At 42.3% G+C, this 13,994-nt stretch overlaps 1 protein-coding gene across 1 annotated transcript in view; it reads left to right on the top strand.

Annotated features, from left to right (window-relative positions):
* The window catches only part of ZC3H6 (zinc finger CCCH-type containing 6), a 29,072-nt gene that overhangs the window by 1,042 nt on the left and 14,036 nt on the right, over positions 1 to 13,994 (top strand). Inside the window, exons 2-3 of the mRNA XM_042811026.1 lie at positions 12,359 to 12,536; positions 13,733 to 13,858. Coding sequence (XP_042666960.1) covers positions 12,359 to 12,536; positions 13,733 to 13,858 — 304 coding nt within the window. The remainder of the gene's footprint in view (positions 1 to 12,358; positions 12,537 to 13,732; positions 13,859 to 13,994) is intronic.

The following is a 13,994-nucleotide window of genomic DNA, read 5'->3' as shown; positions in this document are numbered from 1 at the left end:
GTCTGACTGACGTTATCTTTGCCACCTCTCAATCCCCATGCGCAGAACACCAGAGTCCTGTTCCTGGTGAAAGGACCTCTGTTCCTCCCTCCCTTTCTCTCCTGCAGCTGCTGGAAATTCAAACCCTTTCTCCGGGCAGCTCTGGCCTTCGAAACTAGTTCCAAAAATACCATTGCAGGGCGACAGCTACCAGTCCTTCGGCGTTCATCTGCTAACACAAGGGCAGGAGTTAACATGCTGTTCTGCGACAGCTGCCTGTTGGTTCTGTCTGCCCCACACAGCTCCACAACCGTGCTCGGTCCTTGTTTCAAAGGGCTGAACAACACCTAAAAGCTCGGGAATGAATGTAACATTCCCTCACTGGAGGAAGAGTCATAAGCTCACTGTTACAAATTGGGAAACAGAGGGCCGTGCGAGCTGACTAACTTGTCCCTAAATCACCCTGTGACATAGCGAGGGGTTCAGCGCAGACCCCAGAGTTTCTCATTCCCATTTTCCCCTTCGTACATTTAGTTTTGAAATAGTGTACGTTGTGCCTCACTGTGTTCCTAAAAGAGTGGTATGTAAAAAGCAAAATAGCAGCACACTTGCTGAAGATGCGGCACATACTTGTTAGGTCTTTGCAGCAGAAGTGTTTTGTTGAAAGTTCATGCATTCATAAGGCTCTGACTTTTACTGTGGATACTTTTTCAGGCATGCTGTTTTGAAGTTCTCATTGAGAGCCCAAAAAAACTTTATCCACTGTTTTGCTGTAAGCATTGTTTTTCTAGTTACTAATTCCTCATGTGATGTGATAAGTAGAGTTCCTCTTAGCAGCTGTTCTCACCAGTGAGCTTGTTAGGCTGGGAGATTGTGAAATAGGATAAATAAGTACTCCTTAACAGCCTGATGTGCTTCCAGGACATGATCATTTATAAACATTGCTCTATAATGCTTTCGTTTCAGGAGAGCAGAAGACTAATGATAAAATATACCTTCTCAATAATGCTTTTGTAAAACTTCTGCTTCCCTCTGACCTATTTGTAATCAAGTGGATTCTTCATACACCTAGCGTGTTATAAAACACCCCAAAAAGAAGTCTTGGTGTTGTAGTAGATACGTAAATGTAATCCTGTGAAAGCATAATACCTTGCCTAGCTGAAATGCAGAGTTTCCTCACCAGCTGGTAAACTTGCAAGGCCCAAACAAAAGCCAAGTCTTTCCCTGCTGCAGAAACTGGCTGTCTGGAGGGGGGCAGGAAGCTTGCAGAGGAATGCTTTTGAAGTGCTGAGTTGATTTTGTCCAGTCTCCTGGGCTGGGAGTTGAAAAGCAAGGTGTAGTATTTTAGGTCCGTTCTGTAGAAATGCTGTGAGTATGCTCGTATTGTAAGCTTATGTGGACTTTTGCTCTATAATTAATTTGGTGTTTTAAAGCTAATGTGTGTGGTTTCAGTGTGTTCTGCCTTGCGTTCAGTGTTTTGCTGCGTTTGTAGCTCAGACTGAGCAGCTTGCTATAGATAAAGCCCATAATAGGAAGCTGGTGAGGTCATTAACTGATCAGTTTTGGACAGCGTTGAGTTAACGGCGTTTCTGTAAACATTTATGAGTTTGGTATTGAACTGATCTGTGGAGTTAGGAGAAAGTTGGTGAGTGTTTAGAGCAGCAGGAAGTACTAAAAGCCTTTGTCTGTTCTGAGATGGAAGTGTTGTTCTAATCCAAAGGCTTTGTTTCCTTCTTTATGGATGGGGCAGCTAATTACATAAGGAAAGCTTTTCATTCTTTATGTGTTTTTAGTTAACTCATGTGCTCTCTGATGTGTTTGTTCCATACACCCAGAAAACAAGTGTCTCTTCTTAAGTTTGCCTGTATGGTTTTGTTTTATGAAGGGTCACTTCTTCTGTAGGTCATGCCTAGAGGATAAGAAGGAAGTCAGAGGAAGGGTGCGAGCAGATATCAACACAAGAGAATCTTCTTGTTTTATGGACACGTCCTGTGCATAATGCTGTGGGTGAATTTACTGGCTGGTTTCCCTTTCTATCCAAAATGGGACTAAATGCTTTCCACAGGTATACAGGGATTCAGTCCTCGTGCAGACTTCGGTGGACTTTGATTTTCTGACTAATGCTGAGCTGTGACAGGCATGAGAAGGACTTCTTTCTTTCAACTAGTCCTGCATTAGAGAGCAGTGCCAGATTTGGTGTGAGAAACATTAGCAAATAACTTCTCTGTGAATTTGAGTGGTTGTTTTTTTTTTCAGTACCTAAAATATTAGGTTGGTACCCGGTTCCTTCTGTTGGCCATCTCTGCTTTACTGTCATTTAATCTCCATTAACTGCAGTAAATTTAGCAGTGACCCTGTTGATGGGTCTGAGCATTGAGATACTAGCTCACAGCAGTGCAGGTGATGCTTTTGTGCCCAGTGAGGTCTTGGGAATTGCCTTGCCAGTGTAAGTCTCAGGCTTCTTCTGACAGCCCACAGTGCAACAAAGCAATTCTGTGTTAAAGCCAGCTCTCTGATGCACACCCAAATGTCCTGTGTAAACATTCTGGAGAAAATAGTCCTGATTTTATTTTGCCTTTTTTTTTGTTTGTTTGTTTGCCAGTCAGGCTTTTCTGTTGTATTTCAGCTTCCGCCTCCAAGAGCCATGAAAATCATCCTTGTAAACATCTTCATCATGCTGGAGACAGCTCTTACGTTTTGAAATTAAATGGATAGCTGCTCTCTTGTCCATGATAAACCAATTTGAATTTTATGGTGTGGCTGAAGGGTTTGGTTCCTCAAGTTTGCCAGCTTCCAGAGCCTGCTCTGCCAGCTCAGTGTTCCAGATAAACCAGGCAAATTGTTGCTCTGCCACCCTGTTTCTATTTTTCTTTTCCCAGTTCCTTCTTCCAACTCTCTCACAGGAGAACGTACCAGTTTTCCACTCTTGTTCTTGGCAGACACCATCTTAAACTGCTGATAGAGCAGGTTTGTCTGGTTCCCTGTAATGGAGAGCTGCTCTGGGAAATTACAGTCAGTGGGAAACAAAAGGAAAAGCACAAGTGGCTGGTTGTAAACAGTATAGGTAACAGTAAATTGAAATCTGTGTTATACACCTCAGTTAGGCATTTTCTCAGTTACTGCTTAGCCAGCAATATTTTGCATGCTGCTCTGCCTGCATCTTGCCTTGATCCCTGTGGCTCACCAGCTCTGTGTTGCGCCGTAGCAGCACTGATCAAGGAAGCTTTTGTTGAGCTGGAGGTCTCAAGATCTGCTGTAATCAATGCTCGTGCTGCCCAGCCCTGCCACTCTCCCAGGCCCCCTTGCCATAACCATCTTTAGTGTTAAAGTAGGTGATTGAAATGTGTATTTTATTCTGCCCGTGCTTTGATGCCCTCTGTCTGTATGTGCATTGTTTGACTTGAAAATATTTACTTACAGCTGTATTTAGGGAGATTTTTTGTTGTTGTTGCAATAGTTAATCACCAAAGAATGCATTCATAAGTTTTGTGATCCCAGCAGGCAGCCTTGTCGTGATTTATTGTCCATGAGCATGATTTCAAAACTCGTTTGGACATTAGGAAAATAGGAAATGAAGAGAGAATCGCTCCCTGATGTGCCCTGTGGGTATAAGAGGCTTAGTTCCCATCCAGCAAACCCTGCAAGAGTGGCAGAAGTGCATCTGACTTGTGTGGCTGTTACTTCTCATCCTGCTGGGGCAGAGGAGGTGGTCTGTGTGTATGTCTGTAACTTAGTGCAGAGCCCAGCCCCTGTTAGCAGAGGCGGGTAGGTGGCAGGGTGAGAAAGCAGGCCTTGTAGCCTGCTTGTTGGCCTCTGCTGCAGGAAACTGGGTTTTGGCACGTCTTATCCTTGCCTTTCTGGCTTCCTTTATATGGGAGCACAGTATCTGCTAGAGCAAGCCTGGGTACAAAAGCAGAAGGTGGGTTCAAAAGCCAAGCAGTCTGCCCTGTAACTTCTCACTGCCAGGCTGTAGGTTAATATTGCTGTGCTTTTGCAGAGCGGTCAAAGCTAAAGGACAGCTGAAAGCTGTGCCCTAAGTAACCTGTGAAATGCTGGGAAAGGCTAGTGCTCATTAAACACTGGTTTGTTGCTAACTGCAAGCACATCAAGTTTTTGTAGTTCTTTTTCGTTCACAAGAGCTGTAGTGTAGTGAATTGCAAAGATTTGGTCAATTTTAGCCCTTTACCATCCTGTTTTAGGCATGTGACTTTCGTGATGTAGTTGTGAGGAGTGATGAAGTAAAGGGCTGCACAGTCACTAGTGCTGCATGGGGTGGTGTGGAGCAGCAGGAGTGCACAGAGAGCTGGAATAGAGGGGTTGAAGGAGAAACCTGGTTTGGGGTACTAAACAAAATGTCCCCATAAAGGAGTTAAGGAGAAGAAATACCCAGGGTGGCCTTTTTCCTTCTGGCTGGTGCCAGAAACGCTTGAATCTTTCTCTTTCCTGCATTGTATGGCATTATTACAGATGGTATCAGGATAGGTGTGTGGGGCTGTCATCAGCCTGTGTAAGTTGTGGGATCTTAGTTTCATGCTTCTATATGTGATTGAGTTTTTGGACATCCTGCCTGTTTTATGATAACACGTCTTTAGAACTAATTGCAGGAAAAAGAGGTGGAGGTTGAACAGTGTGCTCATTTTAGGAGGAGATAAATGTTACAGTATTTTATTTTTGGACTATAAAATTTGGTTATCATCAGAAATTAATAGTTGCTTAAAATTAATTACTTGATGCATTAGGGTTCTGCTCATCCATAATGTTTGCACTCTTGTTCCTGCGTCCCTTCTGTGCACCAGAAGGAAAAGAGAGAGGTTTACGTCCCGTAATTGAGTTTGTCTAGTTGGGGTAATTCTTTTGGAACCTGTTAGTCGTTAGTATTCTCCTTAGGGCTTATCTAATAGATACGGTCAAATGCATCACACTGTAAAACAGTGTAATTATTTTTAAGTAATAGAATCACAGAATGGCCTGGGTTGCAAAGGAGCACAGTGCTCATCCAGTTCCAACCCCCTGCTATGTGCAGGGTCACCAACCAGCAGCCCAGGCTGCCCAGAGCCACATCCAGCCTGGCCTTGAATGCCTGCAGGGATGGGGCATCCACAGCCTCCTTGGGCAACCTGTTCCAGTGCCTCACCACTCTCTGTGTGAAAAACTTCCTCCTAATATCAACCTAAACCTTCCCTGTCTTAGCTTAAAACCATTCCCCCTTGTCCTATCACTATCCACCCTTGTAAACAGCTGTTCCCCCTCCTGTTTACACGCTCCCTTCAAGTATTAGAAGGCCAAATGAGACCTTTCCTCAGCTGTCAATGAAACCTACCAAAGATGAACTTAAAATAGTATTTGATAGAGATTTACATCTTGGTCGTGTGATTTCATTCATGTAAGTTCTTAGAGTATGCAGCAGTATGAGTCTTGTGTAGCACCTGCTGTGTTTGCACGTGTACTGAGTAACTGTGTGAGGGGGATTAAAAAGGAGTCCTAAAGGGAAAACCCTTCTGTTTTCTTCAGTCTGTGGTGTACTGAGTAGCTGCGTTTACTTCTTGTGTCTTGGGCTTTGGGAGCTTGAGTTGTACATCTTTGAACATAAGGGATGTGATTTTTAAAAATGACTCGGGCTGAGGGCAAGAAAGGTGATTGAAAGCTGAGTCCGAATGGTAGAAATGAAGCTGGAAATGTTAGAGTAATGGTGGGTTACTTCTCATGTTGTATAATTGGTTTTGCAATGATTTTACCAGACTGACTCTAGCGTCCAAATAATTTGGCTTTTGTGCCTTTCTAATCCATTTTGGAGATGCACTAAAATAGATTTGGGGCAGTGGAAATGCTTTACGGTTTTATTCCACATATCCGTCGAGTTCCAAGTATCTGGAAATTGTGGATTAGGGAGCGATCCATCAGCAGTGCTGGTTCTTTCTCCTGCCTGGTTCCTGGAGGAACCTCTTCCTGGAGAGGGACCAAAGGTTTTTTTTCATTCTTTGGTACGTTGTCCTTGTACAGGGATCATAGGAAAGGATCAGAGCCAGTGTGCTGCCTTGGCTTAGGCTTTACCTCGTGGTGTTTGGGTGATGTTATTTAGTTTTGCATTGCCTGCATTTTGGATATCAGGATTGCCTTTGCTCTCTCATGGGTTATGAGGAAACAGTAGTATCGATTGCCAACTCGTTTTAATTATTAAACTTCTCCAGAACTTCTCATGAAGAGGTTCCAACAGGTCAGGCAGCGGTAGCCAAACAACCGACTTAAACTGGTTATTTAATGAAGATGCTGTGTTTTCTCTTCCAAAAGGGCTTAAAATACAGTAGGAGATGTCTGGTGTGTGCAGCAGGGCTGCCGTGTGAAGCCAGTGCATGGCCTGTGGAGTTGCTGCCTAATCTTTGGGATAGGTCACCCATGGGTGGGCTGCGTGCTGCAGAGAGGGATGTGCTTTTTCCTAAGAGGCTGCTGCTCGTGGTGGTTGACAGTGTAAGGAATGAAAAGAGGATTGGTATGCCCTTACAGCTTGAGTGTTGTCTTCCAGCTGTCACTCTGTGGAAATGGATGAGGAGGAAGAGCAGTCTCAGAGCTCGTCTTTTCGGCTTCTGATCGTGGTTCGGACCGTCTCTGCCAGCGTGAGGAGCTCGCTGCTTGTGATGGCAGTCTGTGCTCTCACAAATGCATGTGGCACTGCCCATTCGCTTGAGTGCAGCATGTGTGGAATCCACTGAAGTGTGCCTTTCTTCTAGCGGTGGTTGTTGCCCTTTCCCTATGATTTCTTTGCTCTGATTCTTTTTTCTCTTTGGAAACGCAGAAGAACGTGTATCAAATACAGAGACAGCAGATGCATCAGGTTTAGTTCAGCCTTCACAAATGCAAGGGTAGAATTCAGGGAAGTAACACGTGGCAGAAGGTAAGAGCAGTTGGCCAGTGTTTGTTCCTTCAAAGCAAAGGCCATCTTTTGACTCCTGAGGTGTGGGTCGTGTAAGAAACACATCCCAAATTGATCTCAGTGAAGGATGTTTCTGTGCTGCGTTGTAGGATAGTTGAAAGTTAGCTGAAGCCTTGTAGAAAATTAATTGATGGTTTCTTGTTTTTATAGATCAAGAAAATGCTGTTTTTGTCAGACACTTCCAGCAATAATATCAGCAGACTGAGATACTGTGTAACTTCAGAATCCTCCCTGTGCTGTGCTGTGCAAAACAGAAGTTCCTATCGTCTCTTGTTACATCAGCAGCGTGACTGCGGGGATGTGCCAGGGGGGAAGCAGCATGAAACTAGGACCCGTTTCCTAGAAAATCAGCCACTAGCTCTCTTTTTTTCCAGACCACAGCTATTTGTTGACTTTCATTACTCATAGTGGGAAAGGAGGTAGTCCTGGTTTGCAGCACCAAAAGCCCAGCCCGGAGCTGCTTGCTCACAGCCAGCAGTGTGGAATAAGTGCTGGAAAGGGGTCGGCTCTGTGCTCGCTCAGCACTGTCCCACTCCTGTTCTCACTTCTGAGTGGAAAAAAGGCCTGAACTGAGGGTGCTTTCTGCCCTATCACTTCCTTCAGACTTCCTTTGAATTAAATCATTTCCAAGAAATGGTACATTTTAAACCATTACATTTTCAAATTATATTTATGCACCGATTTTTTTTTTTTTTTTTTTTTTTTTTTAATAATTTTTTAATTTTTTAAATTTTTAAATTTTAAATTTTTTTTTATATATTTTTTTTTTTTTTTTTTTTTTTTTTTTTTTAAGCATTCTTTAAGTTTGGCACTTAGAAAATGCTAGGTTTTTGTGGAAATAATCTAAGTGTTTGGAGAGTAGAGAACTTTGGTAACTGTACCTTTGAAATGCAATCCAAAGGATAGTGTTACTGGGATTCTGCACAGTGGTTCTACCTGGAAAGTTACTTGAGCCCTGTGCACATCCCAGAACAATAAATACTCGACAGCAGCTCCCAAAGGAACTGGTAGCTGGCAAATGCCTATTTCCCAAAGAGCATTTACAGCCTGTATTTTACTGAAGAAAGTATTTTAATTGGGTGGATGTTCTTGGTGGAGTGAGCTTTGCTTTCTGTGCATCTCTCCGGTCCCTTCTGGAGCCTTCTCCACTTGTCAAAGTTTGCTGCCTGCCATGACTTAGCAAACAGAACTGCCTTCAGTACGTATCTAGAAGAAGATTTTCTCTGGTGACCCAGGAGTATTTGTTTTCAGTTCTTTTTTCCATTTTGTGGTAGTTGGTGATCCACAATCCTATGTGTTGTTTGTGCACTGTGGTTATTAACAGTATTGGGTTCTAGCAGGTTCCAGGAGATGCAGCAGGACTAAACACAGGACTCATGTCTGTCTTTTCCCCTTTTCTTCTCCCTGGCACATGCCTTTATTCTTACAGGAGGTCAGAACTGTGGCTTGCTTCTTTGTGAGTATAGGCCTGAGGTGGACAAATTGCACAGTGATTTAATCTAGACTAATTACTACTTCTGCCCTAATACCTGTTACTGCCCTCAGCGCTCATTTAAGAGTCACCGTGTGCTTAAGGGCTTCATTCAGCAGTCCGAGATTGTTAACTGTTCTAACTGGAATAAACTATTATTATGTTTTGGTTCCCTCTTCTACCATTTAAGTATGGTCTGCTAATTTGAATATTTTCAATTTGTATTGCTTTATTATGATCCAGGAAGCAAGGGAGAGTTGGATACTTTTCCTCAGAGGAGGAAATGCATTCTGGCTCCCCGCACTTACAAATACTGAAAATACTAAAATCAAACCCAAAACAAAGGAAATAACTGACAAAGCTCTGGACAGAAATGAAGCACTTTGTTCATAAAGCTTAAAACCTGATATTACAGAGACAAATAGCCTTAAAAATTAAGAGGTGCCTCCCAGATCTTCTAAACCTTTTGAAGCCTCGAGGCAGTGAGAACTTCATGTTCCTACTGGCTATTTTGTGGGGATTTTTGCTGTCTTTCTCTTGCATTCTGTTAAACCTGTCATAGACCTGGTGGTGCTGCATGAAGAACTGGAGGGCAGGTTGTGGAAGTAGTCAGAAAGGCTGGGTGCCAGCTTCACTGCTGGAAGAGAGGAGTCTGAACTTGAGACATGAGCTCAACAGAGAGTGTGCTCTTCCCTGTCAGTACATCTCTCCTGTTGTCTCTATCTTGTGTTATTGTAGTTATGTAATTTCAATGCAAGGATATATTTTTTTAATTCTTGATCCTATTATTTAGTGTTACTGTGCTCTATTGTGGTCCTGTTATTGCTGCTCAAACATTATTCAATATCATTATATCAAAGTCTAGCTTAAATGCAGATATTCAGTATTCGCATCATAGTGATGGACCACCAGCAGTTCCTAATTTCTTTAAAAAGAAATGATGATCGTGGATCATCTCTGGAAGAACTCCTATTGCCTTCAGTATCAGCACACTGCAGAGCTTGCGTTCTGGTTTCACATAGTTGGGTTTGCACGTTTTTTAGTGTGTAAGTAGCATTACCAATTATTTTTTTTCTCAAATAACAGATACAAAGTTATCTTAAAGTGCTGTTGGAAGGTTACCAGCCTTATCTTTGGGTCCCAGGTTCATTTCGTTTCTGCTGCTGCTTTCTTTTACACCAGGAACAATTGCTGAATGGAAGTGGCTTGTTTAAATCAGGGTGCCTCGGGATCATTCCGTAGCAAAGGAGCATCAGACAAGATGGATCATTAATCCTGCTAGCTTGTTATCCCGGGCAGACTGTGGGCAAAGAGGGTTTAGTTCAGGCATCTTTTGGTTTGCGTGCTGTAGTGGAAATGCTAAGTCACAGCCTGAACCATTGAGCACCTGGTGGGAAAGCAGGGCCATCTCAGGGCATCCCCCCCTTCCCAGACCTCACTGAAGGGTCGGAGATCCCTTCCTGCCTGAGGCCTTCCCAAGGTGAGCAGCTCTTCTCCTTTGTTTTTCCCTCTGCAGCTGCTGCATTTGGGCTCATTTGCTGTAGCCAAAGACTTTGCTACCCCGCTGTTATTGCAGTCCTTTCCATCTCACTGTGGCATTACACATACCAGATCATTTTACTTTTTTTCATCTAGCTCTGTTGCAAGTGAGATCAAGACCTGCCACCTGCCTTTTCCTTTCTCAGCAGCAAGGCACAGGCATATAAAAATGTCACCTCTTGGCAATGACAGGAGTATTCCTATATTGGCTTTAGATCCCTGTATTTCAGGAAGACAAATCATCTCTGAATATATGAATGTCACAGGACGTGATAAGTTACAGCTTTCCTGGGCTTTGCAGTCTGTCCTGAAGTTCTTGTAGCTGTTTGTCACTTCTTCCTTCTCTGACAGAAAAAAAAAAATGTATCAGCAGCTTTGAGGGTTGATTTTTTTTGTTACCAAATAGTTTCTGTTAAAATACTAGTGGTTTTCCCAGGCTTTGGACACGGATGTCAAACGATTTTCTGCTTAAACAATTGTACATATTAAAAAAAAAAGTATCTGTGCAGTTGTAATGGTGTAATTGTTTTCAGCTGTTCCATAGCAGAGATCTGAGCAGATCACAGATCTTCATTATTCCATGTGTAGAAAAGGCTTTGAAAGCCTCCAATGCCCAGTTTTTCAGTTGTTTGAAGTACACAGAGGCATAGATCACCATTTACTGTGACTCCTGGGCTTGTCTTCGCTGCCTCCCACTCCTGCATTTCCACAGACATCAGAATGTATCCTGCAAGGAACTCAGCAGCCACTGGCTGTGCACAAACTTGCAGCCTTCAATGGCATGTAGTTGCAGTCCTGTTTCATACAGCACTGATGCTGTAACACCTTTGAATCTTTGGGACTGACAGTTCTGTTTTAACACTCTCCATCAGGTGGATTGAGCTTTGTGATGTTTGTTTACTAGTAAATGAGGATTCTGACTTCTAAGAGTTGTGATTGTGATCTTGTATGTGATTTTCTGCTATCTGCAGGCTTTTCCCCTTGCTTCAACTGGCAGCATTTCTTGAGTTTCTGCTAAATCCACTGCACTGAGGGTGATGGTTTCCAGCACTGGGTCAGCAGTGGTGTTTTCTGGCAATCAGTAAAAATTCAGGATTGAGTTTCTGTAAGGTTCTGAATTCCAGAAGCAGTAGAAAGTGACATAGAGATAGCTATATAGAGCCCAGTTATTGAAGTTTGGGAGTAGTGTATTCTGTGCATTCACTGCTAAATAAGCAAATGCCAATTAATAGAAGAGGAATTGAGATTGCTTCAGCAGTGTGCAAGGAGTAGGGGTTGGAAAGACTTTGGTTTGTGTTGTGTTGGATAGTTTTCTTCCCAGGTGAAATAGTTTTGGAGTTGTTATTTGGGTCAGAATGTAAAATGTAAAGGCTTAGTAACCATAGGTTTATATTTTTTTCCTGTACAGGTAGGGATCAGGACAAACCTTCCTATTATACGTGAAGTAATGCAGTCTGTATTATCTATTTATTTTGAATCATCCTTTGGTGTTACTCCAAAAAAAAAAAGACTTTTCAGACAGTGACACATGCAGAAGTTGTGGTCTCATGAGTGTTGTTCCTCCTACAGTGGTTGTTGTGTCAGTTACTGCTGTGACATGGGGAGCAAACTCCTACAGAAGTCAGTGCTAGGTGCTTTGGAAGAAACCCACAACAACCCCGCAGAGCCAACAAACAGGTGTCCTAGCACAACAGCAGCATCAGGTGTCTGTGTTCTGTGGATATTAAATTGTAGCACACGGACTTTACCTGTCAACTACTCCTTTTTTCTCCTCTGCTACTAAGAATTTCTTTGAAAGAATCACCGTAACCGTGACTGTAATTCTCCTTTTTGGAACTGCTCAGGATGTTGGCCATTCTTCGGAGGTGCTTTAGTTGCAGGAGCTGGTTGGTGTGCTGATGGAAACGCATTCCTATTACGGTGCATTCTTTTCCCTGCAGTTCCCAACTGTTGGTTTGTGTTATTGCTACTCCCGAACGTATGATTTCCACTTTAATTGCCTTTGAATTTGGCTGCGTCTGTTCTGCAAGTAGAGCATGATGAAGACATGTTTAAAGTGTTGTAGTTGAAGCGTTTCTGGAAATGGTTAAAGTGCCCTTTCAGGTTGAAGTGGATTTAGGTGCAGCACTGGGTGCTATGTTGAAGCTGCAGTTTTAGCTAGCGTGGGCAAAACTGTGGAAGAACAGAAGGCCTTTGTTCTGAGAAGTTCAATATATTTTTTTTGGCAGTACAATTAAAGGACGTTTAATGGCTTAATTCCATTTTTCTTCACAAGAAAACCTAAGTATTTTTTAGGGGTGTTGTGTGTGTTATAATGTGTATTTGTGTGCATGTGACAGTGCAGCTGGTGGAAAGAAATACTGCGTGCTTTTCTTTTTACTGTGCTGTTACACAGTTGAGATGGGTAATATGACAATGTTATTGTATTTTTCCTCCTACAGAGAAGATGGAGAGCTTGAGGATGGTGAAATAGACGATGCAGCTTATGAAGATGTGAAAGAACATGGTTCAAAAGATGATAAACAGAAAAATGAGAAAGGACACAGAAAATCACGGAAGAAACGCAAAAAAGAAAAAGAAAAGAAAAAGTCCAAAAGGAGAAGACGGGATAAACATAAGGTCAGAAACTGCAAACCAAAAAATGGAAGTGCTTATTTTAATAGCAGCTTTCCAGGTTTAGACAAGAATCCAGGGAATTAGAGAAGTCGTCTGAAAACAGTATTACTATACAGACAGTCGTTGGACTCTGCTGTTTTTGCGTTTCCTGTCTTAATGGTGCATTTCAGCCTTGGAGGATTTGTTTAAGTAGACTTTTGACACATGGCAATGCATGTTCATGTGTTTCAGTGAGTTTGTGTGGGGTGAGAGATCGTAAGTCATTAAATAATCAAGCTATAGCACATTCCAGATGATAGACAAAGCTAACAAGTGAGTTTCTAATTCAAATGCATGCGTGTCATTGACTTTTTGAAGAAAAACAAAATCAGATTGAGTCTAACTGTACTTTTGTGATACACATCTTTATTGGATGCTTGTTTACTATCAGCAAGGGTGATGGTAGCTGAACAGTAGGGAGTGAGCTTCCTTGCTCAATTCTGTTCAGTTAATTACTGTATTTATGGAAATGGAAGATCTCATGCTAGGTGGGTGAATTCTTCATTAACTTCATTAAGATGATGTGTATAATGTACATTTTAATTGGTTCTGAAGTAGATGCGGGGGATTTTTCACCTAAAAAATTAAACTCACTTGTCATTGACTAAAAATCACAGCACTGTAGAATTCTGGTATGGTTTTGAGGAGAGTGGCAGAAGAATTACCATTGATTTGTGTACAGCTAGTTGTCCCTCTAAATCTTCTGCAAAACTGTACATCTAAGTGCACCTGGTATGAACTAATGCTCTTTTCTCTCAGCAGAAATTGAGTGCTAATCTGTTCTTTGGTCATGTGCAAGTTTTTAGCCCTCTCCAAGATTTCTTTTAGCCTTCCAGCAGCATCTCAACTATGTTGCAAAGAAGTAGGGCTCTGAGGCAGACCCATGGGAAACTGATGTAACCCAGTGTAACCACATAACCCTCAGTGTTTTCATGCAAAAGCCTCATAGGATCAGATCTCTTTCTCTGATAAAGAGAGTGGGTCATCAAAGAGTGTGTTTTCTTTGGTCTCCCCCAGAGGCAGAGGTTGAGGACAGTTAAGAAAATGTTTTTATACGCTGGTTTAGTGCTCCCTTTAAGTTACTATGCAGCAGACCAGTTGCATAATAAATTATATAACAGCATTTTAGACAGCTGTTTTCTTCTGTTTGTTTTTTTCAGCATAACTCTCCTTCCAGTGATGACAGTTCAGACTACAGCCATGACTCTGATATTGAACGTACAGAAAGATCGCATAAAAAAAGTAGCAGTTCTTCATACAGAGATTATGATTCTTCGTTCAGTCAGGTAGTGCTGCTTTGAGCTGATGTCTCGTGTGTTTATTTGGGTATGCATATGAAAATGCTGATGTCAAAGATGCAGTTTTTGAAAGCTGATTTGATCACAGTGCCCCTTCTCACAGCTTCAGACGATGCGTATAGTT

Source organism: Centrocercus urophasianus, unplaced genomic scaffold, assembly GCF_019232065.1.
Source record: "Centrocercus urophasianus isolate 14NV4802_14NV808 unplaced genomic scaffold, USGS_Curo_1.0 seq_10, whole genome shotgun sequence".
NCBI lineage: Eukaryota > Metazoa > Chordata > Aves > Galliformes > Phasianidae > Centrocercus > Centrocercus urophasianus.
Note: the sequence above shows the minus strand (reverse complement) of the source record. Positions and strands in the feature narration are given on the sequence as shown.